Source organism: Microtus pennsylvanicus, chromosome 1 (genome assembly GCF_037038515.1).
Source record: "Microtus pennsylvanicus isolate mMicPen1 chromosome 1, mMicPen1.hap1, whole genome shotgun sequence".
NCBI lineage: Eukaryota > Metazoa > Chordata > Mammalia > Rodentia > Cricetidae > Microtus > Microtus pennsylvanicus.
In genome coordinates, this window is record NC_134579.1 from 103,679,996 (window position 1) to 103,693,528 (window position 13,533).

General features: G+C 45.0%; 1 protein-coding gene across 1 annotated transcript; it reads right to left on the reverse strand.

The window, feature by feature from the left end:
• Positions 1–12,500: 12,500 nt before the first annotated feature.
• Positions 12,501–12,835, reverse strand: LOC142840702 (large ribosomal subunit protein eL43-like). Its single transcript, XM_075957286.1, has one exon. The coding sequence runs from the start codon at positions 12,833–12,835 to the stop codon at positions 12,575–12,577; it is 261 nt and encodes an 86-aa protein (XP_075813401.1). The 3' UTR covers positions 12,501–12,574.
• Between the last annotated feature and the right edge of the window lie 698 nt (positions 12,836–13,533).

A 13,533-nucleotide genomic window follows, 5' to 3' on the forward strand; every position in this document is an offset into this window, starting at 1 on the left:
CAGACAAGGAGCCTTGGAGGGTACTCTCAGACAAACATACTTGGGTCTGAAATGGGGTGGGGCAGCCCCACTTTCAGAGCCAGCTTCTCGTGAGCTCACACAGAACGAAACAATTTACCAACACAGTGGAGGTCTCTCAGCCCATCGTGTAGCTGGCCTAGGTGGTGAGTGCCTTCAGCAGAGAAAAGAGCTAATGGAAAACCGCAGATTTAAATTCTAAATGGAAGGAAACTGGTAAGTGCCAGCTTTTCAGGAGTTAAAGGATGTGAGGATCTAGATACCCAATTCCATCCATGAGCTCCACGGAATTCATGTCGGGTGCGGGTAGATGACAGTGAGCTACCAGAGTCGAGCAGCAGCCCAGATTTAACTGCTGTGCTAACCATGCTGTGTCTACTAGACTGGAATAGGGAACTGCCACCGAACAAGTCTATCCATTCCAATCCCTGTCTCTATATCACTTCCTTCCTTCTTTCCCTCCTTCCCTTCTTCTCTTCCTTCCTTCTCTGGCTCCCCATTCCCTTCTCTTCCTTCCTTTATCTCTCTCCCTCTCTTCTTTTTCTTCATTCATCCTCCTTTATTTCTTTTCCCCTACTCTACCTTTTCCTTTCCTTCTCCTCCTTCTTCTCTTACTCTCCCTCTCCTCTTCAACTCCTCCCTTCTCCCTCTTTTCTTCTTTGACAGAATCTCGTTTATCCCAGTTTGGTATTGAGCTCACCACATAGTCAGGGATGCCTTTGAACTTCTCATCCTCCTGCCTCCACTTTCTAAGTGTTAATATTAGAGTTGTGAGCCACCACACCCAGTTAATTAAAAGCTTAGCGCAACCAATAGATATAGATATAGATAGATACATATAGATGACCTTTAGATATATAGGGGTTTATGAGAACCAGAAAACAAGTGGAGTTCTGAGTTGAATCTGTTAAGTTTTAAAGTTTTCTGAAAAGCCAAATAGTTAATATTTCTACAACAGTGAGACCAGTAGATCCACTGCCTTCCCTGAGTTACCTCGGCTGTTCTCTGGGACAGCGCTGTTCCCAAGGACTCAGGTGGTCTTGAAAACTCCTAGAACATCACAGTGGTCCACTGTTTCCATGATGTCATGCCAGGAGAGTCTGCTGAGCAGGAAGTGTCGAGTGTTCTGGGATACAGTAATATAATTGATGCTGTTGAAAGCTGGAGGAAGTAGCCTAGGAAAATTCCAGATTCTGCCACATTAGTGAAATATTAATGGATTCACGAGGGACTAAGTTAGTGAACCACGTGACTGCCATCTAGAAAGAGGCAGTGGGCTTCGTTTTGTGTATTTGAGAGGGTGCATATTCTACTCTTTATTTGAAAACACTATTATGACCCACTCACAAGACAACTTATAAGACTTGAGTGAGACCAAGAGGATGGAGAAGTTCCGCTGTAGAAGGAGGCTGGGTGAGACCATGACCCGCTGCCCAAAGCTGAGCATCCCCCCTCCCCCAATAGATTTGATGATTCTAGGTACACATGAATCTTGATAGTAGAGTCACTGTAAAGACACCTTGGATGTGGAGAGGGTCTGAAGCAAATTCATCTCTTTGGATGAGACAAAACTCATGAATTACTCCACAGTATGATGGCATGCCTGAGAAGTGACCAGCCAAACTATGGGACATCATTCACCAGATGCATTTGTTGCTTTTCTGTTTGCTGTGACGAAACACCTGGCATAAGTAGGTGGGGAGAAGGCCATTCATAAAGACGGGGCAGTTTCCACAGCTTTGGTTCAGGAATCCAGTTGCTAGAATCTCTTCTCAGGGGAGATGTTAAAAAATGTGTACCCCCTTCTCATAGATGCTGTTGGACTAAAATACAGTTCCACCACAGCTCACCCTGGGGAGCCAGTGAGTTTACTGAGCTTGCCTGCAGGAGCATAAGTGACCCCAAAGTTGTAGCACTGGGAGGTCTGCCCCCAGCATAGATGATGGCTCTCTCACAGAGGGGCTCTCTGCTTCAGTGAATCTTCTCAGTGTGTATTCCAGCATTTCCCAGACTCAGAGGCCACAATTAGGGAAGGGTTGTACAAATGGCTAGAAACAGCGACTAGAATCTCAGATGAGTGTCCCATGCATGACTCTCCCCAGCTCCTCTTCCTGTAAAGGCATATTAGCAGCCAACATGCCTGATCGATGGAGTAGTAGGCACAGTTGATTTGAGGAAGATGGTGACTTTGTTCAGAGAAACAAACTGTACAACAAATCCCAAGCCCTTACCCATGGAACGCTGTCAGCTGACGCCACAGAGCTACATCCCAGTAGTCTAAGCCTTTACCCAGAATGGAGCTTCAGTGACCAGGGCTGACCTCATTTGCAGGACCCTGATTTGCATGACCCTGATTTGCATGGCTCTGATTTGCATGACCCCAATTTACATGATCGTCATTTGCATGTCAAAGATGGTACAACTAGGAATGATGTGCAACATGGGTTTGGGTGTCTCTGCAGTCCCTCCCCCATCAACTTCTACAAACACTGGAGCTCATCAGTACCCCCCATCCCCCCTGAATGACTGAGAGAGAGAAACCCATTCCAGCCCTGCGCTTTGTAAACAGCTACTGCTCAACATTCCCCGGCAGGTGCGAAGAATGACTGGCTCCCCCCGCACCCCTCTGAAAATGGCCCTTTCCTGTTTCACAAGCAACATCGCTGCTGCTCCATTGTCTCTGTTGGTTATTTTCATAATTCATAATTATCGCCGTTCTTAAAACGTAGACGTACATTTAAAAGCATGATCCAATCGCGCTTGATTGCTGCCTCATTGTGCTTGGAGTAATTACCATTCATTTGGCTTTTGAGGCCGCTGAATGGATTTTCCACATGAGATTCCTTAATTTGTACATATTTTACTGCTATAAAGTAGGTATTGGCAGGCTGCCTAAACTGTAGTGAAGGCCTTTAATTCCTATCACTGTGATAAAACAAATTGAGTACAACCTGAAAAGCCTAAGATAGACCATTCAAAATGGATTTGATTCATTAAAAAAAAAAAAGAAAGAAAAAAAGAGAAAGAAAAAGAAATTCTAAATCAAGATTCCCAGGTGTTTGACACAGGTAAGATAGAGGTAGCTTGGTTCTGGGCTGAGAGTTCAGAATTGTTTTAGCGTTTGTATAAAAATAATAACATTGCCGTTATGAACACAAACCTCTCTCTGTGATCTATTATTTCTCTGGGAAAAGATGTTTAGAGAGAGAGAGAGCATTATTCTTAGTAAAGAAAATCAGATACGCATTTAAAGAAAACTGGAATCCTTGCTCATAACAGACTCCTGGGCCAGGTGTTCTGAGCCTTAGGTCGAGAGGTCGGCTCTGTTTCTTCTGTGGCTTTTGGAAGCTCCTACTTTTTTAAATCCAATTTATTCACCTACAAGACGTAGTAGCTGTCGCCAGGGTCTCTTTCTCTCTCCCCCCGCCCCCCCCCGCCCCCGCATACTGGGTGCACATGTATGTGCACACAGAGAGACCAGCAGACAACCTCAGGTGTGGTTGTTTAGGTGCTGCTCACCTTGTTTTTTTGATACAGAATCTCCCACAGCCCTGGTGCTTAGCAATTTGTTTAGACTGGCTGGCCAGTGAACCCCAGGAGTCTTCCTGTCTCCACCTCTCCAGCACTGAAATTCTAGGCATAGGCCTCCATGCTTGGCTTTTCAACATGGGTTCTGGGGACTCGAACTCGGGTCTTCACACTTGAAAGTATGACTGAAAGTTCTGGCAAAGAAGCTGTCCCCACCACTGAGCCTTCTGCATGGCTGATTGATTGTAGGGAGTCTGGAGAGTTTCAAGTCCAGAGCCAAATTATCTTGGGCCACCTTCAGCCCCCTGAATAGCCACTTCCTGTCTTCTTCTATGCGTGAGCTAACGTCACCGCAACTGTTAGGCAAATCTTTCGGAATGTACATACAGGATGCAGCTTTTTATGAACCAAAAGCCTAAGAATGTCATCAGGCACCAATTGAGGCTTATAGCAAAGATTTCCTCAACTCATTCTAACCTGAATACCTGCCTAATGCTTTCACCAGCGAATCTGAAAAGTGCCTCAATTTATGGCTTTCTTTATCGGAGTTCTGTGTCTATCAAAACGTCAACCAGTTACAGTGTTGGAACATGGAATCTGAGGTAACCTAAATCTGTGTTCCCAGGCCATGGTCACTCATATTTGACTCTCGTCTCCTTGGAGGTGAGAGCTATGTTTATTTTTGCACTGACATAAGCCAAGCGCTTTACTCCTGGAGCCATCTAACCCATCACCAACCTCTGGCTCTGGCCTCCCTTGGCTCCCTGGTCCCCGTGAGCCAGGAATTATTACAGTGAAAATAGAGCAGTTTCAATGGTTGAGAGTTGGTAATGGCCAAAGGGAACAGTTGACCAAATTGCATTTTAGACAAAACAAGAGGGACCTTCAGATGTCATCAAAGTGTTACCTCCAAGCCTTAACGAAGTACTTCCATGGTCTTGAGGTATGGGGGGTAAGTTCCAGAAGAGCCTGGCTTCCTCACCCTTTAGCACAGACATGCCCAGAAATGATCTGTGACTCTTCAAGAAGATGCTTGATTCTGTAGGTTGATAATCCACCCAGTGCAAGTGAGAGATGAGGGGTTGCCTGCCCGACCTTTGGTCCCTTTTGTTGTGACTGGGATATGAAATGCTCGCAGAGGACCAAGGGTTGCAGTAATTGATTACAGGTGGTCAGTGATTGGCTGGCAGAGGTGAATCACCGAGGGCAGAAGGTTATGTATGGTTGGCTCACTTCCAGCTCAAGCCCCCTGCTTTCTGATCTGCAGAGATGTGAACAAGCCACACCACAGTTCTAGATCTAATGAAGGAATCAATCTCTTGATAAGAGTTCTAATATGAAGGCATCATTGGGAAATGGAAAAAGGTTGGGCATGAGGCATAGTTAGAAACAGTAGTTAGTGGTGGGATAGTCCCTGAAGGACATACCTTACTTTGGCCCCTTCCTATGCCCCATTTTCCAGCATCCTGTCCTTCAAGAAGTGAAGAATAGCTAGGGCCACAAATAGTACCTGCCATGATGTTCAGCCCAAGTGCACAGGACCAAAACACCATGACCGGAACCCTCTGAAACCATGAATCAAAACCATGTTCCATCCTTTAAGTGTTGTCAGAGCCGAGCTTCAGGGCAATGGCTTTGTAATGCCCGTTTTCAGGAGGCTGAGGCAGGAGACTCACAAGTTCATGGACTACAGTATGGGCTACAATCTGAGTTCCAGATGAGGGCGGACAACTTAAAAAGAACCCGCCACAAAATAAAAACTAAAAGGGGGGGCCTACAGACATGTTTATCAGCGGAGCACTTTCCTAGAACCCCCCCAGCAAGACACTGGCATGGTTCCAGGCTAGAGCACTTGCCTCACATAAGCAAAGTCCTACCTTCAATCCTGAGCAGTGCAAAAATATTTTTTTCCCTTAAGCATTTGGTACGGCAAACAAAATGTCACCTCATCCACATGGAATAACGAAGGGCAAGGCTTAGTTAAAAAGACCAAGTGCTTAGGACTTTCAAGGTTGCCTTCTCCTTTTGAACCCGTGTTTCCAATTTTCCTATTTTGAAGTTGCCAGAGGTCAGACTCTAAGGTTGGGGCCTCGCTGGTGTATGGTCATTCATCACTGGAGCTAGTGCAGAGGCACGGACTGGTCCTTTCCTCCTTAGTTTGGATGCATCATAGTCTTTTCTGCTTAGGAGACTACGTTTTATCATCTCCCTCCTTCGTCCAAACTGGCCGTTGCTATAGAACTGCTTGAAAAATGAATGTTCTTTGGGAATTGCTCCCTAAAAAGTGAAGCTCCCCATTGCTGAAGAGATTGGGGTCCCGGAACCCAGCTCAGGATCATCCTTCCGGCCACACAGTTTTCTCCTGGGATGAAAGGTCTTGAAATGCAATTTATTGTAAAACACACAGTGGTCACAGCGCTCCGACAGTCAATGATATTCCTTTTATTACCACTCAGATGAGAACAGAAATGACATTGGGAAGCAGTGAACTCCCTAGAAGGGCAGAAAAAGTCATTACATTCAACATGCATCATATTTCATAATCAGAGCCCACAGTCGGCGCTGACACCATCGAATGAGTCTGTTGTAGTCACGATAATATAAACCCCCTGCCTTTGCTTCTCTGGGTTCCTTTCTCTTTTGGACCTTAGCCGGGGCCAGGCCATTAATCATGGTTGGCAAGGGACAGGGCAGACCTATGTACTCTCGATTGCATAAATTGAAAATACATCAGGATTAGTGGGTAATGCCATCTTTGGTTGGTCTCTGTTTGGGGGCAGTGGCTCCTGAAGGGCCAGGGTGTTAGTACCATTAAGCCATTTAAGGGGCTGGGGAGATGGCTCAGTCAATAAAGTGCTTGCTGAGTGAGCGAGAGGACCTGAGTTTGAATCCCCAACACCCTTGTGAAAGATACAGGATGGTTAAGTGTCTATGCATCCCAGTGTTGAAAGGAGAAGGACAGAGCTGGAAGATTCCTACAGCTTGTGACTAAACAATCTAGCCCCGTCTGTGAGCTCCAGGTTTAGTGAGAGACCTTGCCAAAAACCAACCAACCAACCAAAAAACCAACAAATAACAACAAAAAAGGAGCCATGTAGTGGAAGATACAGGTTTTCCACTTTTAACCTCTACACACATGTATACACGTACACATGTATGGATGTACCCCTACACATATACACTGACATGTACATACTCTGCACACACACACACACACACACGCAATCACTTAATACTGTCATTGTAGTTGGCTTAGGGAGGGCTGGATTGTCTCAGAGGGAGTAAAACCTGCACCGAGAAGATGCAGGGAGGCACATGGGGTCTCCTGGTGACCCCTGCAACATTTCAAGGACCTTAAAGGATTGGATGGGCCTTCTATGGACTCATTGTGCACCACCATAAGTACTTGAATAAATGCTTATTTTTGCAGCCTCTGCCATAGTGTATTTGTTTAGTTTACATTTAAAATGGTGTTTAGAAGAGAGCTTGTATCAGCTCATATTACCAGTTTAGGGGATTAGGGGAGGATAGCTTGATGCTCCCTGTGTGTCTGGAATACTATGCCAAAGCACAGGGCTTGCACTTACAAAATGCCTGTCTGCTGGGCCTGGTGGCAGAGGCTGTTAACCTAGGCTATTTAGGAGAGGCTTAAGCAAGAGGATGGCAACTTCAAGGTGGGCTTAGGCTATAGAGGGAGTCCAAGGTGAGTTGGATAATGCAGTGAGACCTGCCTCAAAATGGAAAGTTAAAAGAGGTTGGAGATGTAGTTTAATATCAGGAGACTTGTTGAGGATACAGTAGTGAGGGGCTGGCTGTACAACTCAGTCATAGAACGGTTGCCTAAAATCCTCCAGGGAGGGGCTGCAGTGTACTTTATAGGAGAGCGCTTGTTTACCATGTGGAAAGTCCTAGGTTCGATCCCCAGAGAAGAGCATGTCTACAGGATACAGTTCCTTAACGCCTCACTCATACAGGCGCCTTCGTGATCTAACCTTTTCTGACCTTCTGTCTTAGCATCTAAAACGGGCGGTGGTGGCGCACGCCTTTAATCCCAGCACTCGGGAGGCAGAGGCAGGCGGATCTCTGTGAGTTCGAGACCAGCCTGGTCTACAAGAGCTAGTTCCAGGACAGGCTCCAAAGCCACAGAGAAACCCTGTCTTGAAAAACCAAAAAAAAAAAATTGTGTAATCTCTGCTTCCATCCTCTTGTATCTCCGGACAGGTGCCTCTCCTTCTGCTCATCTGTCTGCCCTTTAAATGCAACCACATTCAAGGTTCTTCTTTCTATTAGGGAACACACGGGCTGTATTTTCTGTATTTAGATGGGCTGGTTTATCCCTTTCTCTATGATCCTAAGGTCATGAAGCTTTTAAGTGGCTGGGTCAGGTATTTGAAGCCAAGTAATCTTAATCCCTGCAACCGCTCTGATATTTATCCTCCCAGAGATCTTTAAAAGGTCTAAGAAGATGCCTGAGATGGGGGAGTTAACATACAAAGCCATTCTGTGACAAAAAAAAATGCACAACCTGAATCAGAACATTTCTGAAACAGTTAAAGGTAAAAGTGATGGCCGGAGAATCAAATTAGTCAAATAAATTTAGAATCAAGATGTAGGCAGAGACTGCTTGTTCGTTCCCAGCTGCCCGAGAAAACACGGCCAGGCATGGTGGCACATTGTTTGAATTGCCAGCCTAGCACTCCAGAGGTAGAGGCAGGAGGATCGAGAGTTCAAGGTTGTCTTTGGTGATTTGTCTATAGTGAGGATGAGGCCAGCCTAGGCTACGTGAGGCCCTGTCTCATCAAACAAATAAGTGCTTCTTATAGATTAAGTGGTCGTTGCCCTCATGAAGGGACAACTGTGGATTCCTGCACAGGACCTGCACCAGAGTGAGAAAAAAGATCAGACAACACCCAACAGGCAGCTCTAATGGGACTCAGTGGGATACAAGAAAATCAGAATAAAAACGAATTCTAAATGACAGGATGTAAAGTGGGAAGGGGAAGCAGAAAAGTGGGGTAGATGTAATCAATACATTGTTTCCATGTATGAAAAGATTAAGGAATAATTAAAAGATAGTCTATTAAAAAACTTAACACATATAACTATACCAGAAACTACAAAAGAAAAGAAAGAAAAAAAAGAGAGAAAAAGGGAAAGAAACTATACAAAATCTTGTACAAGAGATTCCAGCACAAGAAAGTCAAGCAATGGCTACTGGACACAGACTGTGGGGCCTGATAGAAAACCAGCCACAGAAGGGCTGATAGAAACCAGAGGCCAAGCAATAACGCAGAATTAATAATTAAGAGTAGATGGCTGAGATATGCCTCAGAAATTAAGAGCTCTTGTAGAAGACCCAAGTTTGGTTCCCAACGCCCACTCTTGAGGGCCCACCAGTGCCTGGAACTCCAGTTCTGGGGGAATCTGACACCCTCTTCTGGCTTTTGTAGGTACTGCGCTCCCACGTGCACAGGCACACATGCCTTTACACAGGATTTTAAAAAAATCTTTACAAAAGAAAAGCAGAAACAGAAAGTCTGCGTAACTTTTAAAGCATGAAGATTATAAAATTGTTGTTCCAGGTAAAATTAAGGGAGACTATCTCACCAAGGCGAGGCATCTAATGTTTTTCTATGGAGTCAAAAAGTAATGCTAGCTGACTTAGCTGTTGAGAGCTAAGCTTCAAGGGTGTGGACGATGAAACTTTTGCCTTGTTTACAGTTTGTCAGGAGCCAAAAGGTCCTTTACTATCATGGAGATACCTTTTTGTTGGTTTTGGTGGTAGTGTTTTTTGTTTAATGCTTTTTCCTTCTTTTATTTTTAGGTGGTAGCATTTGTTTTCTTTAGGTGCTGGGTTTGTCTGTGAAGCCAAGGTTGGTCTCAAGCTTGAGACCTTCCCGCCTTCAGGGCTGAGCTCCAGGGTGTGCGACTGCTAACCCCTCAGATGCAGTCACATTCTGGCCTTCATTCTGGCCTCAAACACTCAGTTTATTTTAAAACCTCATTCTTAAAATCGATTTCAATTTGACCTTTCATTCTAAAATCTTCTAAGTCCCTGAGCAGTTTGGATTGAAGGGTGGAGGCTGAGGCAAGTCACTCTTCTCTCTTCCTCCCTCTCCCTCCCTGTCTGCTCATCCCCTCTCCCTCTCCACCCACTTTTCCTACTTCCTCTCTACCGTCTTTCAGAGAGGCCATTCTGACTTGAAACCTGCAGTGTAGATCAGAAAACTTTGCCAGGCATGGCAGTACAAGCCTGGAACTCACAGAGTTGCACCTGCCTCTGCCTCCCAAGTGCTGGGATTAAAGGCGTGTAGCACCATGCCCAGCGTCCATTCATTTGCCTGCATATGCTATGCGTATGGAGGTCACAGTGGTTGCCGGATCCCTTGGAGATGGAGTTATCACAAGTTGTGCATCACCTAATGTAAGTCCTCTGCAGCAGCAGTGAGCACTGTTAACTGCTGAGCCATCTCTCCAACCTTTCCGTTCTCTTTTTATAACCAGGTTGTCTGATAGAAGAAAGAACCTGAGGACTGAGGAAATATTCTATTTCACTGGCTTCCCAGAGTCTTTATGCCTTCTTGGGCTCTGTTTGCCAGTTGTCTCTGCTGATACAGTCATTGTTTCTGTCATAGGCAGTATGAGGTCTTCATGAGGCCAAATTCAGGATTATCTAGAATTGACTCTCACCATGCCTTCCCAATGGACGTCTTCCTATGCCTTCCATCTATGCGGCTCTTCAAGAAGTAGGATTACGAATGCATTAGCTTCTGGTATGGTGGTGCACACCTATCACTCCAACCTTTGGGAGGCTGAGGTAGAGGATATTGTAAATTTGAGGCTAGCCTGAGCTACATAGTGAGACTATCTCAAAAGAACGCATTAGAATGGCCACCTATCTCTGCTCCTTTTTCTGGCCACAGGACTCCCTTGTGCAATGATGTAGGGGCTGTGATGGGTCTTTTGAGTCTTCCTTAGATGGAAAGCTTGGCTGTGGGCAACTCTTGAAGCTCCTGCCTTGAGAAATCTTTGGAAAAATGTCTATCACTCACCCGGGCTCTTTGCTGGGAAAATTCTTCCTGAAGAATCTCAGATGAAGCAAAGTTTTGATTCCTCCCAAGTCCAGCTTTGTCGGAATGATGTGTTTATGTAGTTTCTTAAGGGAGTGTGGGTGAAGTGGGTACTGAAAGGGGCATGGGAAACTTAAGGGTGGCTACACCAGTGGTGGGAAAAAGTCCTTCTACCGCAGCTGCTCTCTGTTCAAATATTCTCAATAGGAAAGTCAGTAGACCCAACTTTGTGCAAGTCTCTTTGGAGTATTTACAGTTGCTCAGAGTTCAGAAGGACAGTGGCTATCTTGTGTCCAGGGGACAGTGATCTGTAACATTCCCAAACTGTAGAGGCCCAGACTCCTCATCATAGTATTCCTCCCTTCCTCCTCTTTCTTTCCTCCCTTGCTCCCTCTCTCTCTTCTTCTCTACCTTTCTCTTCCCTTTCTCTCCTCCTCCTTCTTTGGTGTGTGTGTGTGTGTGTTCATTCATTCAAGAGTCTGAGTACAGGTTAACTGTCTAGCAAGCATACTGAGATCACAACTGTGGGTCTAAATCCAACTTTTTATGTAGGTGCTGGGGACCTGAAGGTAGATCCTCATGTTTGCGCAGGAAGCACCTTACTGGCTGAATCATCCCCCCAGACCCAAGCAAGACTGCAATTCTATTGCTCACTCACCACCCTTTTCACTTGGGAATTTGTAAACAATCCTAGGTATGTAAACTAAGCATAAAAATTCAACATTTACTGATAACAAATCATAAAGAAATTTATTTTAAAGCAATTCCTGGTGTATATACAGTTTTCTCACTTATTAACATTGAATAATTATTTGCATATGAATGGTGTGCTTGCTTATTTTTTCATAAAGAATTAAATATTGGCTGCATTTGATGCCATAGGGTGTAAACCATCCTCAATGCTTTTCAATATTGACCAATATTTTGATTTTATAATTGTCAATGCTGCGAATATATGATGCAAATGGTAGAAGCATATTTAAGGCTATTTCAGAAATTTTTAGAATTTCTGCTCTGGTCCAAAGCCAAAATTCAACTTGATTTTTTTTAAAAAAATGCAACTCAAAAAAAATTTCAAAGTTCATTGAAACTTTTTGACAAGTCTTCATGACAGTTAGCAATGTGCACTGAAAAGGACTTTTCCAGACCACAAAACAAAGTAAGTTTCTAAGTATGGAGGTGCATGTGTGCGCATCTCAGAATTTGGGAGGCGGAGGCAGAGGCATTGTGAGTTAAAGGCCCATCTGGATTAAATAGCAAGAACTTGCATCAAAAATTAGCAGAGGAAGCAGGCAGAGGATGAGAAGGAAGGGGAGGAGGATAAGGAAAAGGAACAGACAGTTAAGATGGAGGAAGAAGGGGACAAGAGGAAAAAGAAAAGGGAGAGGAGAAAATGGCAAGTTGGAAAAACTTCAATGACTGGTTCCTAACTAAAGCTGTTGATAGACTAGGCAAAATCCATGCCATGGTTCACAGTCTTGGGCAGAGCGGCCAGACACCTCAGTCAGCGGAGGATATGTTCTCCACTCCACAGTAGTTCCCAAAGTCACTTCATTGACATCTAAGTATCGTCAAGAGAGCTAAATCTGAGTCTGTCCATCTGCTGGCACTCAGATGTGAGAACCGCACAGAGACATCCTCAGCTCTGCAAACCGGCACTTTCCACAGCGGGCACAGCACAGAACAGGACCCACGAGCAGGAGTGAGGCTGTGGAAGAACGTCTGTCAACAGCAAGGAAGGCCAAGGAGCCACTAGAGAGGGAAGTCATCTGGGAGACCGAGTGTTTGCAGGTGTGTGGGCACAGTGGCTAGAGAGAGGACAGCAGGCTGTGTCGAGATCCCTGCTGTCAATATTTTGACCTAAAAAGTACAAATCTTTTTTTTTTACGTAAATTAACCCATTTATTTAGTTGGCTGTGCACTATTGTAGTAGGCTTGTGTATCAAATGGTAGCACTTTTACTGGTCTTTCAGTTCCTTCAGTCTTCTGATGGCAGACTTCACTGTGACGGCAGAGGCCCCGCCAGCCACTGTCTTCATGCAGGAGCCACAGTGCCAGATGCCGACAGCTCGTCTCTTCATCTTGGTCTTGCCACACAAGAAGCATGTGTACTTGGCGTGCTGGCTGATTTCAATTTTCTTCACCATTTTCCAGAGGGAGGCACCATAGCGGGTCCCGTATTTCCCGACGATCCAGACTTTCTTGGTGCGTTTAGCCATGTCGCTGGAACCTAAGCCAAGCACGGAGAGCAAAAGTACAAATCTTAATGTGTTGTGTTCACTGTTATTTCTTTGGGACAGAACACAGTGGAAAGGCTAGTAATAACTTTTTTTATTATGTTCGGCTAACTTAGATTTCTGTGTGAGCGTGTGTGTGTGTGTGTGTGTGCACGTGCAAGTGCATGCTTGCACACACATACTTGTGGAATGTCAGGTGTCTTCCTCCTTCATCTGAACCATATTATTAATTTTTTTACATTTATTTAGTTATTGATTTCATTGCATTTGTATCGGCTTATGTGCCATGGTATGTGTGGAGTGTGGAGGTCAGGAGACACCTGACTGGAGTGTGCTCCCTCTTTCTACCATGTGGGGCTCAGAGACAACTCATGCCTTCAGGCTCGGTGGCAAGCAAAGCACATTTACCCACTGGCTGTCTCACTGACCGTCTACCTTACTTCCTGAGCAGGATCTCTCACCAATTATGGGGCATGCTGTCTTGGTTAGGGTTTCTATTGCTCTGAAAAGACACCATGGCCACGCAACTCTTATAAAGGAAAGCATTTAATGGTGGCTGATGCAGTTCAGAGGCTTAGTTCATTATCATCATGGTGGGACATGGTGGTGTGTATGTCCACATGGTGCTGGAGAAGGAGCTGAGAGTTCTGTATCTTGATCTGCAGTCCTCAGACAAGCTT